This window comes from Sinocyclocheilus anshuiensis, unplaced genomic scaffold (assembly GCF_001515605.1).
Source record: "Sinocyclocheilus anshuiensis isolate Anshui unplaced genomic scaffold, SAMN03320099.WGS_v1.1 scaffold393, whole genome shotgun sequence".
NCBI lineage: Eukaryota > Metazoa > Chordata > Actinopteri > Cypriniformes > Cyprinidae > Sinocyclocheilus > Sinocyclocheilus anshuiensis.
In genome coordinates this window covers 1,505,663-1,520,844 of record NW_015536501.1, presented here as the reverse complement: position 1 = coordinate 1,520,844, position 15,182 = coordinate 1,505,663, and the positions used below count along the sequence as shown (strand labels likewise).

The following is a 15,182-nucleotide window of genomic DNA, read 5'->3' as shown; positions in this document are numbered from 1 at the left end:
CGCAGAGCTCTGCTTCACAAGGTAAGAGCCTGTCATTACACATCCCCTCTTCATTTAGACCGACTGTTCAGTCAATTTACGCGTTTATTAGTGATCATAACACAATATAGGCTGTTTAAAAAAGACGCGTCAGTTTTGCGATACGAATAAAACACCTGTAGAACAACCGATGTTATTAGTGATCGACCGTTTGCGTATTCTTCACATTCATAAACATATTAAACTGTTGCATGAATTTAGCATACGTGAATTTGGAAATACACTATACCTTTTATGTAAAAAGTTCGTAAATATGTTGGAAATATCGATGATGTGACGCTCAGAAAGCATTAAAATGAATTTTATACAAAGTGACTTCTTTCGATATGTTATGATGGCTTATATTTAAAAAAGTTTAGGTGTAGTACTTTGAAATAAACTTTTATTATGATTTCTTTAAAAAACAGTAAAGAAATGTTGTTTTAAATATTAAAATATGAATACTTAAAAACACACCGTAAGCCATGTTGCTGTCATATGACGAGAAATCATAATCAAGTATGGGAAAGGAAATATTTAGTGTTCTTCAGATGATTGTTAAACCAATTATTTTTGAAGTAAACCAAATGCGTTTACAACGGTATAAAATGTTTAAAATGTTTTAAAAGCAGGCCATGTAAACTTGTTTTTCAGTATTATTTACAGATTAATAATATCGTTTCTCAGTATTATGATTTGGCAATCTTTTGAGGTTTAATAAGAACTGTAATTGCATTCATGTTGGCCACATCTTGGTCTCAATCTCTCCCTCAATTTGTTTTATCTTTATGGCTGTTTAGTGGTTTACCAGCAGTTGAGTCATTCATGAATACTCCCATTAACATTAACACAAACAACTTCCCCTTGTTATTTCTCAATGAATTATGAGACAGCCTGGCTCCAAAGAGACCAACAAGTGTAGCCCACATTCTGCAGAGTGAAAAGCCTGCTTGTTGAGTCCATGCAATGACAGAATGTTCTTACAGGGCAAAATAGGCACATACAGAGGGTCCACTTCAATACAGGCAAAAGTGATGAGAAGGAACAGCTGGTTAAACAAATATTGGGGCCAAGACTGTGTAAAGGTATAAATTAATAATGCATGGCTTTATTTGACACATGAATGAAGCACTCAGTATTGCATGGAGGGCTGAGTTTGCCACCTATCGGTTTGGAGCTTCAGTGAACCACTATAGTGAACCTTGCCCAACTTTTTTTACCCAAGTTGAAAATAGACAGACCTGGAGCTGAAACAATGCAATCTCATAGAATCATGTCATTTATGACATGCTAAAAGTTTACAAATGTATGTACAACTGCAACTACATAGTTTCTTTTCCACCTGCCTGGTCTTTAAGTTGGTAGCACCATTGTTTCAGCAGACACGGTTTCTTTATGTAAAGCTGGTTAACATAATGCATGTTGCCTTGTTTGCTATTTAGCGGTGGTTAATCAGATCTGTCTGGCAGCTGTTTGGCTGCTGATCTCCAGGTCACATCGCCAGCTTTCTCAAAGATGTGTCTGGTGGTCTGTGATGACCATGGTTGAACTCTGACTTTTTCCTCACATGGTTGGCAGAACACATTAAACCAGCCGATTTTCCAAGTGACCTTTCATCCTTATTCTCCACAGTGCTATGATATAGAGGAGGGTGTCCTGGGTCAATGCAATTCATTTCACCCCGGTCTCCTCTAGGTTAATGTGTTGCATCATTCAGAGAGTGTTTTATCTCATTAAACGTTGTTCATTTCATGCTTAGACCGGTGATGTTAATTGGATTTGAGTAAAACTATCGCTGTGTTTTGTCCAGAGATTAATTCTGCAGATGCGGTAGAGAGACGTTTGTAGTTTATGCATTATGCACTGAGGACTCTTTGTGTGTGTTAAGGTGGTGCGAGGGTGACGTCAAAACCCACAAAACTCTAATGAGATGCCGGGTGGGTGGACCGTCACAAACCCGCCCCATGTACCTCTAGAAGAAATATTCTCTCAAACTAAGAGTTTATTTGTACTACAAAATATTTAGCTTTCAAATAAAATGGATATAGCAAGAGTAACCCAGTCTTTGCCCTCTAAGTATCCAGCTGTCAGGAATTCTACCTGCTGCCTGATCAAAAAGTCCATCTGCTGTCCATCAGCCTTGCCTTACGAGTCCACCTTTTGATATGAGCACTGCTGTTAACACACCCAGGTAGTGCTGCCAAGTTAAAGATTCTTTATGCACCAAGCACAGAGCTCTTCCTCATGCTGGAGTCTATGAATAGGAGACACATTGTCTTGAACGAACATGGAACATACTTACAGAACAGTAAGGAACATGTGCAAGCTGAATGAAAAGGTTATATTTACACAACTGGCGTTTCCTCCCACCATTAAATTAATGGTGCGTGAATGAAACGAATGCAACTTTAAAGATGCAGCAAGTTTTTCCACTTAAAATATTGCATTTAATACCTGCCAAAAATATAGCTGCAGGCAGCAAATATTCAAGTAAATCCAAGTGGCCACAGTACAGCAAACACAAATTTTAGGATAATGATTATGTTTTGCATCCCTGGCATCAATTCCATTGTTGCATAGGGGCAAGCAAACAGTTTGATAAATAAAAATATAGGTCACAACAAATGTCTGACCAGTGGGAAACACAAATTGTTGAAGACATCGATGAATGCTGTAGAACAGGCTTAAAAAAAAACTATATTAACAAATGTAGCAGAAATTGATAAAGTAATAAATGCGCACCGTCGTTGTTTGACCCCCAATGATGTCCACTCACATGAGATGAGGATTGCAGTCATAGTGCCCTAGACGAGATGTTTAATTGGCTGCCATGTTGAGAGCACATGACCAGCTAAATACACCTGTAAATAGGATATTTCTAAAACGGCATTAGTAACCCAAAAAAAGTTTGCGTGAAACTACATCATCACCAGTTGGTGTCAGTATAACGTCCAAGACCACTACTGTATCAAACAGCAAAAAAAGGGATCTTTAAAAATCACTTTACAATTAGTATGTATGTTCATCTGACAATGTACAGGAGTGAACATATGTTGAACTGGATAACCTCTTACAGTGTGTACAAATTATTCCGTTTTCTTTTTTAGAAAAAAGTATTTCTCAGTCATTTGCCACACATCACAAAATAGTAGGAAATCAGAAAGACTCTTTGTATTATTCAGAACAGAGCATCTCCTTATTGTTCATTATGAATGGCTGAACTGTTTTCTGACCTTTGCATGGTTTTTCTCAAATAGAGTGAAACATTAGAATATGTTTTAATAGAGATTGAGAAATCCTATTTAACCCCGCTCTATAACCCAGAAAACAATACATAAAATCTCACTTACCATCATGGCATAAAGGTTTGGAACAACATAAAGGAGAATAAATAATGAATGATTTTTTTTCAAGTCTGTTATTTGTTTGATTCACAGAATGCAAAAAATGCTACAAACCATGTCCATGTGTACTAATACATTTTAAGACAAATATGCTGCATATGGCACCTGTAACAAATGGATTTGACTTATGAGTCCATGAAATTAACTCACTTTATTGAGTGCTTGCAGAGAGTGGGGGTCGAACACACGCCTGACCCCTAGAGAAAACACATGGAAAGATTTTAGATGTTGTGACATGGATCTTTTTTGTTTTTGGGAGTGGTTCTTTGGAATGCCGAAGACTGTGTAATGGCCCATCCAATTACCCCGTCAATGGGGCCAGTCTTAGGCATGTTATTGCCTAAATCTCCACAAGGGTCACTGGGTCTTTCGGCGCGGTTTAGAAATACTTATAGTTAATCAGCCTGGAAAATTAAAAGTGAAGCAGAAAATTAAATCAGTGTTGCCTGAAACAAATCAATCCAGTGTATATGGTACCATCAAATCTATAAGTATTTCATTACATTTGAATTTGAAATTAAATTTATGTTTTAGGCAAGACTTAAAGAATTTCAAGGTCTGAATAATTGTGATATATGAATATTTTAAAATTACTGCCAGAATTTTCAGTATATATTTAAAAATCTAAGACAGTATCTTTCTATAACTACATGTATCTTATACCAGCAGACTGTAGGACATGGTGGTGATTTCAATAAATGTTTAATCCACAAACGTTTACAATGCTAATACTGGAATTATGTTGTAAAGTTCAAACGGGTTCCTCAATTTAAATTTTGCGTAAAACTGTCCTCAATAACTTAAACAGGACTTTTTTTGAGCAGAACCTGTCTGAGTGACAGAAATCGGAAACAAGGCCATGTCCACACGTACACGGGTATTTTTTATAAATGGAGTTTTTCCTTCTTCCGTTTTAAAAAAAAATTTTGTCCACATGAAAACGCAAATGCATGCTATGAACCACTGTCAAGGGCATGCCAAACCAACAGGTGGCATAGCCATGGTAAAGCCATGTTGGCCAATCAGAAGCCTGAAAAAGTTTCCAGTAGGCAGAGATAACAGCGCAGGCTCCGACGTCACAAGTCAAAAACTCCAGTTTCGCTGTCTACACAATAACACTGCAACCGGAGTTTTTGAAAATCTTCACCTTGGCAGGCGTTTTCAAAAATGTTTGGTTTCAGTGACCTAGTGCTGCATTTGCGTGTGGACGAATGGCCAAACTGCATATAAAAAGCTGCGGTTTTAAAAATAACCGCGTTCGTGTCGACAGGGCCCAAGTCTGATCTCTATGATCTATAAATGGGAGATTTTAGGATCCCATTCATACACTGTCATCGGTCTAATGTCTAGTGAAGAGAGATGCCGTGGCCTTCAAAGACAGCGAATCGTTTGAAGGGTGGAAACAGTCCTCATACTGATGTTATGGAGATTAAGGGTTACTGTGTGCTTTGTAGAATCAAACGTAAGCTTTAAACATGAGTCATTGAAATCACAGGTTTACACTGCATCCATTTGTGTTGAACTGTTTTTGCATTCACCTGGAAATCACCACTGCCATCTGCACAGGTCTGCTGGACTCAGCAGGTTTACCGCCTTAAGCCGTTCAATTATGTCTGCATTTCCTGACAAGAATAATTAACCCATTTAACAAACACATTGCAGACAAATCCTCATTTAACACGCGCACACATTCATCTCAAGTTTAAATTAGAGCTTACTCTCTGATACTGCTATCAGGTGTTATCAGAATCTCTAAAGGACATCTCTGTTCTGTAAGTACTGTATAAGTTAGATTAAAATGGCCAAATATTGACAGATTAATCAGTCTGGCTCATACAGTATATATTGGTCTATCAATTGTAAAAATGCATTTCTTTTTATTATGACCAACTGCCATTATACTTAAAGTTTTCTGAAAGAAATCATTTGTTGAAATCAAGTTGACTAGCTTAATGCATGATCACTGGAAGCTATATATTTGTTTGGCACTTAGTGAATGAACAAGAGAGAAACACAACCGCTATCACATCTGGAGATCTACAGCCAAACAAGGAAAGGAATAGCCCTCATAGTAATGCAAAGTAATCGGCAATGACTACTCAAATCAACCACTTAATGGATTATATTTTGGCACATTAGGGAATGGGGTTTAACGGGAAATGAGGTTCTGGCCAAATCGGATCCATAATCTCTTTGAGCTTCACAGCTGCTCAGGAACCAGTAGGAGTGAGTTGTTGGGAAGTGACATCATAAAATGACCCCCCCCCCCAGGCTGTGTTGACTCCATTTCCAATGAACATTGTGTAGTCAAACTGTGTATAATGTCAAATTGTGTGTATAGTCTCCTGACCTACACTGTCTAGCAATATCTTTTCTTCTTCTAACAAAAGTTCCAAAGGAAGACTGTAAATATTTAGTTTTATGCAAAAACACAAATGCTTTCCTATCTTTGAAATTGGTCATTTATGAGCCAACCCCAATTCATTAAAAAGTACTATTTACATCAGGGAAGTTAATTTCAGATCCACTGCTATCAAAACATCACTTTAAAATGACACTAATAGACACTTGCTAAAAAGCCCAGTTAACTAAACACTTTACATCATAAAGTAAAATGTAACAAATGAAAGGTTTGGGTCTTGCAAAAGGGATTTCCATATGAGGACTGGAAAGTCTGCAGAACTGCTGGGACAATCTGTGCTTGAGTTAAACAAGCATGTTTAATCAGGACCTGTCCCAGACTACAGATTGTTGACAAGTCATTTATTTTCTGCGCAAATTACGCCATGCTTATCCACTCATATTCCACTGTACAATAAGTCTGCAAGAGACCTGGTCAGGCAACTATTATACTGCTTAAAGACCACTGTTAGGCATTGGCAGCTTCATTTGTTGTTTATTGCAAAGAATGGGATTTAATGTCAAGGCGGTAGGGCTGTCAAAATTTTTTTCGAATTTTGAATATTCGTCGAATAAAAAAAAAAAAAAAATCCACATTCGAATGCAAAAACATTGCATTCGAATTTTAGGTCTGCGTCAGCCGTTAGACAGCCTTATCAGTGGTGCACGAAATGCGACGACGATGTAAGTGTCATTGCTTTTGTTAGCCTATCCAGTTGAACCCACTAGATGCGTCGCTGCTACGTTGTTCATTCAATATATTGTGGAAAACGTGAGCATCAGTGTGGAGAAGATGTTGTTTATGGCGAAACTGAAACCAAGCCGTTCACACAGAACACATATTTATCACATTTTCTAGAGGGACATCTATCAGCGTTGCACTCGTGTCTCACAGAAGAGAGCCGCATGTTTAGAAAGCTATGCAAAATTAATGTAAGTTCAACTTTTAAAAAACATGTCTCAAGACTTTATGGCAGTTTTTCCCCATCCCACTGTATCTCATGTTTTTAAATGAAGAAAGTAGCCTACTCTTTGTGATTGGTTTTCGTTCCTTTGTATTAAACTATACATACATGCATGGTGCTGTTTTTTTTTCTAATTGTTTAAGCAACTTTATTAAATATATATGGCTTATAAACATTATGCATTTTTTTTTCAAAGATAGTCGTGTTATTTTATTATGCTTTGAAGAAACGTGCATAATATTTTGCGCGATGCGCCCTATTCTGGCCTCAGGAGAGAAGCCAAAAGCTGTTTTACCCCTAACTGAAATTACGCCTTTTAAATTCAAATATAATTTGAATTTTGATAATATTTAAGTAGAAAATTCGAATTTAGTTTTTCAGTCATTTTGACAGCCCTACAAGGCGGTAACAGCAACCTAGCTTAAATGTCCAAAAACAAGAGGAGTACAAGGTTAAGAAGCATCAGAGTATTGAGTCACTGTTTTCACTGAACTGTCTTAAAGCAAATTCAACCATCAAATCTGTAACCGTTTCCTGGCAGCAAGTGATTTCAACAACAAGGGAGTTTTCTCCCAATTGTAGAATTGGTGCCTCATCCCAGAAGATAAGTTCTCTAGTTGTGCAAGACTAAGATTCTTGTGATGCTTATGTGAATTAGCTGGTGGTCTGGCACGGTTTCTAAACCATTGCTGTTTTCTGATCAACTGCAGTCTATGCGTTTAAGACGTTTACCCACATTTGAAAACTAAAGGCATGGACTGTTTTCCCTGTGCTTGACCTCACTGTACACAATGGAGTGTCACAAAGGAATGTGATTCGTAACAGTGTTCTCTGTCAACAGCACAGTTAGTGTGTTTGGTTAACCGTCAGCCTGCAAAACAGAGCATGTTTGACAGTCGTTACACTAAAAAGGCCTTAGGGTCATTTGGGCGGGAACAAATTCTTTCAGCTGTAACAATTGTGCTATAAAGTGGCCTCATAGGGCAATTTAGCATAGCAGACCCTCCAATTCCTGGAGATCCTTTGGATTGTATTTCGTCTTTTTTCGCAACAGAGGACTTGGTATCCTTCTCCTGCAGGATATGATTTTACCTTGTCACAGCTGAGCAAGCTCACTGTACTGTGGTAACTTATCTGTCACAGGTGGGGGCACTGCATTTGCGAGTCCTCACTGTTATCAGCGGTGGCTTCCTGGTATGCGTAATGACTGTTTGCAGGCTGTGGGGGTTGGCTACTCTGCAGAGCAGTTCTGCTGACTGCAGTAGAGAGGAACTACCTCAGTGCGTCAGCACTCTGAAATGAATGAAGAAAAAAACGATTCAATCAGAGTGACTGCAGAGAGAGAGGGAGAGAAGACTATACACACTTTCTAATCCTGATCTTTTGTGTAGCTGTCCTTACATGCGCTAGTGGCCGGGAGCACACGCTCCGTAAGATGGTAAGTCTTTTCTGAGCTCTGAGTCTGTAGGGAGACTGTCTGTGCTTTAGAAGTGTGCCAGCAAAGTTTTGTGCTAGTTTGTGCCATCTTGACTGCACTTTTCTCACACTTCAGTGTCTCTTAAGGTGAAGGGTACAGGAAGCAGTCCTGCAGCACTGGTGTTAATTGGGATTTATGCATGCATGAAAAGTTTACCGGTCCTAGTCATTTATGTACCTTGCCCTATTTGTGTGTCTTTCTGGGAGATGTGGTGAAAAGGACAGCGTGCGCTGGTGTCTGCGTGACAGTACTGCACAGGGGAGTTACTGCAGATGGAAACATGCAGGGGATCTGGTGCAGGTCACACAAAACTGAGCTCTCTCTCAAACTCCACAGAAAATGACTCCAGATTGTTTTAGTAAAGCCTAATAATACAACTCTAAAGAATGTCTCCTTCCTGGATTGGATATACAGTAGATAAATGGTTTTGTAAAATGCATATTGTCTGACTGTCCCTTTATTTTTGTGTTATGTAGTGAAGTACCCCCCAACACCCCGGTGCTATAAATCAAGATGACCTTCCTTCTTTTCTTCCTCTTGGTCCTCTCCGAGAGCAGAGCTGACAGCTTTGACGAGGCATACAGTGACCTGGAACACTACAGGACTATATACATCTCAGGTAAGAGATAGGAAAAGGTGTGTTTGTGATTGTGTGTGAGAGGAAATAGTAGAAAGAGTGGAGAAGAGAGGGAGAAAGTGAGACAGAAAGTAAGAGAGAGACAAGAGAGGGGGTTGTACTGCCCATCCCCTAAAATGGTGTTTCCCCCTCCAGCATTTCTTAACGGGGACACTTACCATAATTATCTCATCGGGTGTCGACTTAGGTGATTCGAAACCCTCTGGCTCCTGTCACAGGACGCAAAGTGGCTGGAATCACTTACTACAAGTGTTAAATATTTGATAAGCTATTGGGGTTCAGTATTTATTCATGCTGATATCCGATTATAGTAGTATATCAGCCTCCCCAACCTCATCTGCAAAATAAACAAGTTTTTAGTTTGTGTGAACAACAATATAGTAAGTATTAATTAGTATAAAAACAACACATTGTGCCCTGGCCAGGAATGATGCAATGACAAATGATAACAGCTATCTCTGCAATGCTAATCTGTTTTTACCCGATCAACCACATCTAATGCACAGTAAGACTTGGTAGCTTGGATTCAATCTCCTATTTATTTTTAGGGCCATGCTAAGTACCCCCCAGTGAAATCACATGCTTTCTTGCACATTATAAATTGAAACTTGTTGCATCGCACCTGGTTAGGACACTGTGCCAGTGCCTGTAATATATTTTTGCTTGAAGTTTTGACAAATAAGCATTCCTGTAGCATAAGTTGAGTTTACTGTAGTTTAGCTGCAGCGTGTCTTGGTTGACTGGATAGGTTTTCACCAGATCCACAGATCCAACAGGGCGTTGTTGAGAACTTGGCAATCCCAAGTCTTAACTCAGGTTATTTGACATTGACATTGAGAGTCTTCATTCTTTAACCTGGTAATGAAGAAGAGTATGGGAGAGTTTTATCTAGACATACAAATTCCTCTAACATTTAATTATAAATTAAAACACTGGTTTTACCTTGAATGGCATACTCCAATCAGTTCTCCATTGGGTCCCGAATACGTTATGAGAACCAGATGACTTTAAAGAATAGCAAAAACTTTAAGAACCTGCAGAGCAGGCCACAGTGTTTCCGTGACCTCCACAGTTGTTTCTCTATGATTACATTTACTGCATTATTTACTGTATATCGATGACAAACTGATAAAGCATCCATATGTAATGAATGGCATGAGTGAAAAACAAAACCAGCCATGTAAATATGGACCATATTAAAAGCCCTCTTCAACTCTTCTAGATTTACCTTTCTTCTCTCTGTGATTACTGATCCCACAACACATCTGGGAAATTTGCCAGCCTATTTTCTTCATATCCCATTTTGTAAAATGTTACCCACCAAAATGAGAAAAGCTTATCATAGCCTACAACCCTACTCTAAAGTATTTATAGTTATAATAGGTACAAAAGTGCAATAATGTAGTTTTTCAATGATGGATTTAAAGAAAAAACTGGCACACATTTCTCTAATTATTTGTGCACTAAAATGGTTGCAACACCTACTGAATGAAGTGCCTTCATTGGAAGAGCATACACAGTCACGCTTAGGTTTCTGTCATAAACATGTAGGGGAGTTTCCATTTTTCTGAAATCTAAAAAACACAATGATTTATGTGTTTGCATAACCACAAAAGCCTGTAGCAATAGACAAGGATAAATTCAAGCTATCATCTTTGTGAAACGCCTTAAGTTATTGAACACTAACCAATGCAACAGGCCTTGGGACAAAAAAATCAGAACAAAGGCTATTAACTTGGTCGCAATCTGCATTCTTATTTTGTTTATTTCTTTGACTGACAATCTGAATGTCTCTTTCTTTGACTTTCAGAAAATGGCCCCAGACTCTCAGTTGACACAGCACAACCCAAAGTAATCTCTCAACGTGGTGGCAATGCCACACTGCAATGCACGTTTAACCGGGATCCCTCATCTCCCCCAAATCCCAAACTGAGGATTAAATGGACTAAACTGACTTCAGATTATCTGAAGGAAATTGATGTGTTTGTAGCTATGGGTTTCCACAAAAAGAGCTATGGTCGATTCCACGGCCGTGTACACCTGCAGGATGCCGGCAAGAATGATGCTTCACTAGTTATCACTGACATCACTCTGGAGGATTATGGGAAATACAAGTGTGAAATCATTGATGGCTTGGAGGATGATATAGCAGTTGTCTCACTTGACCTGCAAGGTAAAGCATAGATTTATGTTGCTAACATACCTGGATTTTCCTGGTCTCTCTAGTGACATTTAGCCAAGCACTACCACAATGTCTCACAGGTTGTTTTAATTTTGTTCCTGAGGATTTAGATGCTGGTGTGGTAATGTCACTATACCATGCTTTAAAAATAGATTGACTAGCAAGATTTCTTGGGTCAAACAGTTTAATCCTTTTTTTTTTTAAGTTTTGCTGGTGAACAACATGACTAGGCACATCTACCATGTAGACCAGCACCCAACAATAATCTTTACAAAAAAAAAATCATGTCTTTGACAGTTGTCATTAGGTTATATTAATATTTTGTGTACATATCCTGCTTTCTTCAAACATAACTTAAGATAGGTACACAAGTTAGCACAAGTTTTTAAGAAACTCTACAAAATGGCCACACAGATGAAAAAACAGCGACAATGCCATTGTATGACTGGCTGTTTTCTTTCCAGAATAATACACAATACTATACACAGTTTATGCATCCTTGGCTGTTCCTCAAGGCAGTTAGCTATGAGATAGCATTGTGCTGACTCTCTTCACACTGTGTGCAATGTAAACGCTATTCAATAGTCTTATAATGCAGAGCAGAACAACTTATAAATCTAGACCATCAGCAAGATCCTGACATAAGAGCTATCATTGCCAAATAATGGGACATTTATTTGGTCCTTGCTCTCTGCATTCTTGGCATCATTTCAGTTGCATACAATAAATCTAAATTTTAATTTACTTTAGATGATGCATTGAAGAAAACATCGACTTATCAATCAAGAATTTGATTATCGCCAGATTACACAGATCTAATCAGGGAGCATTTTTAAAGATTCCTATATGCAAAAAAATCCGATTTCATACATTTTTTGCTCTTCGGGTTTCTACAGGCATTGTTTTCCCACATTCTCCTCGACTGGGTCGTTACAACCTGAACTTCGCTGATGCTGAGAAAGCTTGCCGAGACCAGGATGCCATTGTGGCATCTTTTGACCAGCTGTACGATGCATGGAGAGATGGGTTGGATTGGTGCAATGCAGGGTGGCTCAGTGACGGATCGGTGCAGTACCCCATCACCAAACCCAGAGAGCCATGTGGAGGCAAAAACACCATTCCTGGTGTGAGGAATTATGGGATGCGTGACAAGCAAAAGGAAAGATATGATGTCTTCTGTTTCACCTCTAACTACAAAGGTTTGTCCTCCCCACCGTTTGAAAGACATCTGAAATAGGCTAGCTTGTCCAAAAAAAAGTAAAGCAACTGATGTGATACATAATGTATGAAAGGAAAAAACAAATTGAGTTCAGCCATGCAAAGAATCTCTGATGAAAATTCTCTTCCTCTTTAATACCCTTACTGCATATTATTTGAGAATAAACACTTTTCCCCTTTCTCTTCTCTAGGACGTTTCTATTACTTGATACACCCTTTCAAACTTACGTATGACGAGGCAGTGCGGGCGTGTCAAAAGGATGGCGCTCAGATCGCTAAAGTCGGGCAGATGTACGCAGCGTGGAAGCTGCTGGGCTACGACCGCTGTGACGCAGGCTGGCTGGCGGATGGCAGTGTACGCTACCCAATCTCAAGACCACGCAGACGCTGCAGTCCCACGGAGGCCGCTGTCCGCTTCTCTGGATTCCCAGACAAGAAGCACAAACTCTATGGCGTCTACTGCTACAAGAGCGACAACTGAGCGTACCAACTGTATAACTCACGAACTAAGCATAATAATGTAAGGAGTTAGTTTGAGTGCATTAAAACTGTGACAAAGTCTCTAGATACTGTAATACAGAAGGATTTGAATATAAAATAATTTGATTGCCGTTTGTTTGAAGCAAAGATTCTGTAGAATTAGGCACCTCAGGCGCCCTCTTCCTTCAAAATCAGGACTTCGCTACGAGAAGGCAACAGGACAGGAATAGTATTCATTGGGTGCTGCAGAAATTATAGCTACTGGTTCCAGGTCTGAATGATCTTATACAGTACAGCAGTGCTGAAGGAAGAGATATTTGGTGAGATTGCAGAAGAAATTCGAACTGCTCTCTTCCATTTAGCATGCAGTAGCTTGAGGAATGTTCTAGAACAGTATGACGGCAAAGCTTAAATACTTTGAACTGATACCTTTGGGCACTTAGTTTATCATTCAAGAACATCATATCCCATATAAATAGCATGTGAAAAATATATTTTCTGTTAACAGGAAAACAAATTCAATGAAAGTGCTAAAAACCATACAGTACAGCCATGGCACAATGTACACAATTTTTTCTTTTGCCATCCTTACAGGGTGCTATATTGTATTATTTTCTAAAAGCATACCTTTTTAAATTTAGTTTTATGTGTGGACCAAACCATGTTGAGTCATAAGTCACATTGTTAAGAAACGAAACATTGTTCTGTGATTTTTTTTAACTATTGAAATATACAAGTAGAGTGTTTATAAATGTATGTTAATTCTCTTTTTCTTGAAACTGTGTTTATACAATGCCTCCCCTACGATACAATATAAGAAATTAAGAGCTCCACTGTATCGACCTCGTCACTGTCAAACGTTCTTTGTGTTCAGGACGATGAAGAAATCTGTGGTTCATACCATAGACATAATAACAAAACCATTGTGTTTCAAAAGTAAATCTTGGTTTGTTTTCTAGAACTTGTTTTTAGTATTTCTGATCAATTTATGAAACCACAGAAAACCTATCCTCAAACATAGCCCATAGCAAATGGTGCCAAATGTTAAAACAAATTTTAGTACAAATTAGTTTACTAGAAGTTGTGTGAAAAAAAAAAGCACACGGCCCAGTTTCTAGCACGTGATGAGTAGTTTTAGTCTATGCATGTTACAGTTTATGAATAGCAAGACTGAAGTGGTTAAAAAGACAACAGTTCTAATGATCACGTTGTGTTACTTAGTAAAAGAAAAACAGCACAATGAACTTAATTTTCTATTGAAAAAAAAGACCTTGCAGGAAAAGGTTTACTCAAAGATGACGCAAAAAATAATGGCACAACAAAAAAGTGCATAGTTAGCATGCTGCATTCAGTCGTTATTAGTCTATGAAGCAGTAGACCTTCAGAAGAACATGTCAAAGCCATGGCATTTGGAAATAAACCATTAAAACAGACTGCCAAGCTAAGACAAAAACAACTTGTTTTATTCTTATTATTATTACCATTAGGCTGAACACAGCCAATTTAGAACTCAAGGTCATGTGTTTCAGCCACTACACTAAATGACCAGCTTCACGGGGGAAAAAATGAAAAAATAAAGTTCTAAATATTTGTTGTTTCAAAATACTGTATTCACATTCATTATTCATGTTGTTTTGACTCTGGCAACTGTAGGTATGCCTTGTTTACAAATCTTCAAAATCAGTTTTAGAACTGAATGTTTAGACATGTCTTCATAGACGATGTTAACATTTTTCACTCTTGTTTCATGTACATAAAGTATAATTAAAGGGATAATTTGACTGTATCAATGTGGAAAACCCCCTTGACCCAAAAAATAAACAATCAGTCAAATACATATTTGGTTTGGTTGTTTTTAGAAAAGCACACTGAGAAATTATGTAAAAATGACAGAGGTCTAGTTTTTACAGTCTGTGGCATTTCTCACACTCTGCCAAAATAAAGAAATTGCAAGTAAAATAGAAATCAGGTGACTGGCTTAATAAAAAAAAATGTCCTCAAAATTAAAAGCCCAAGAGCATTATTGCAGGCAAAAGGTTGCATATCTCAAAAACTGTTAAAACTGTTTAATCATATCTTTCAAACCAGAAAAATCTGACAATGATGGCATCACAAACATTGTTTCTTTCTCTGCAACCCCGGAAAGCTTGTCTACCTTATTCAACTGTGTGTTTACTGTAAATAAACAGGCAATTGGACCTTTTAAAGGTGGTACTTCCATGAGTATAGCTACCATATTAAGCGTTATGATTTTTCTCATTCACTGTCTCTAAAAATCTAACAGTTTTCTCCAAGGATACTCCATGGTATTAGGGGCAGACATATTTCTAATTACCATTTTATTGGACAAAACTGTGTATACACACCTAACGTGCAATAATCAATCTAGAAGTCACTAATA

The 15,182-nt window shown here is 38.2% G+C and overlaps 1 protein-coding gene across 3 annotated transcripts; it reads left to right on the top strand.

Annotated features, from left to right (window-relative positions):
- On the top strand, positions 1-14,592 carry LOC107689433 (hyaluronan and proteoglycan link protein 1-like). 3 transcript variants are annotated; one of them, XM_016487409.1, is made up of 5 exons: positions 1-21; positions 8,741-8,883; positions 10,712-11,074; positions 11,980-12,282; positions 12,493-14,592. In XM_016487409.1, exons 2-5 carry the CDS (start codon positions 8,778-8,780, stop codon positions 12,780-12,782), a joined length of 1,062 nt encoding a protein of 353 aa, XP_016342895.1. In that variant the 5' UTR covers positions 1-21; positions 8,741-8,777; the 3' UTR covers positions 12,783-14,592. The 3 variants fall into 3 exon arrangements, with proteins under 3 accessions (XP_016342895.1, XP_016342911.1, XP_016342902.1); XM_016487425.1 differs by lacking the exon at positions 1-21 and adding an exon at positions 7,855-7,930; XM_016487416.1 differs by lacking the exon at positions 1-21 and adding an exon at positions 8,044-8,225.
- Positions 14,593-15,182: the final 590 nt, after the last annotated feature.

Excerpts from the sequence above, each read along its gene's own strand:
- LOC107689433 (XM_016487409.1), top strand. The coding sequence starts at position 8,778 with ATGACCTTCCTTCTTTTCTTCCTCTTGGTCCTCTCCGAGAGCAGAGCT. Across the intron at positions 11,075-11,979 it reads TGTCTCACTTGACCTGCAAG|GCATTGTTTTCCCACATTCT; the intron begins GTAAAGCATAGA and ends GGGTTTCTACAG. Across the intron at positions 12,283-12,492 it reads TTTCACCTCTAACTACAAAG|GACGTTTCTATTACTTGATA; the intron begins GTTTGTCCTCCC and ends TCTCTTCTCTAG.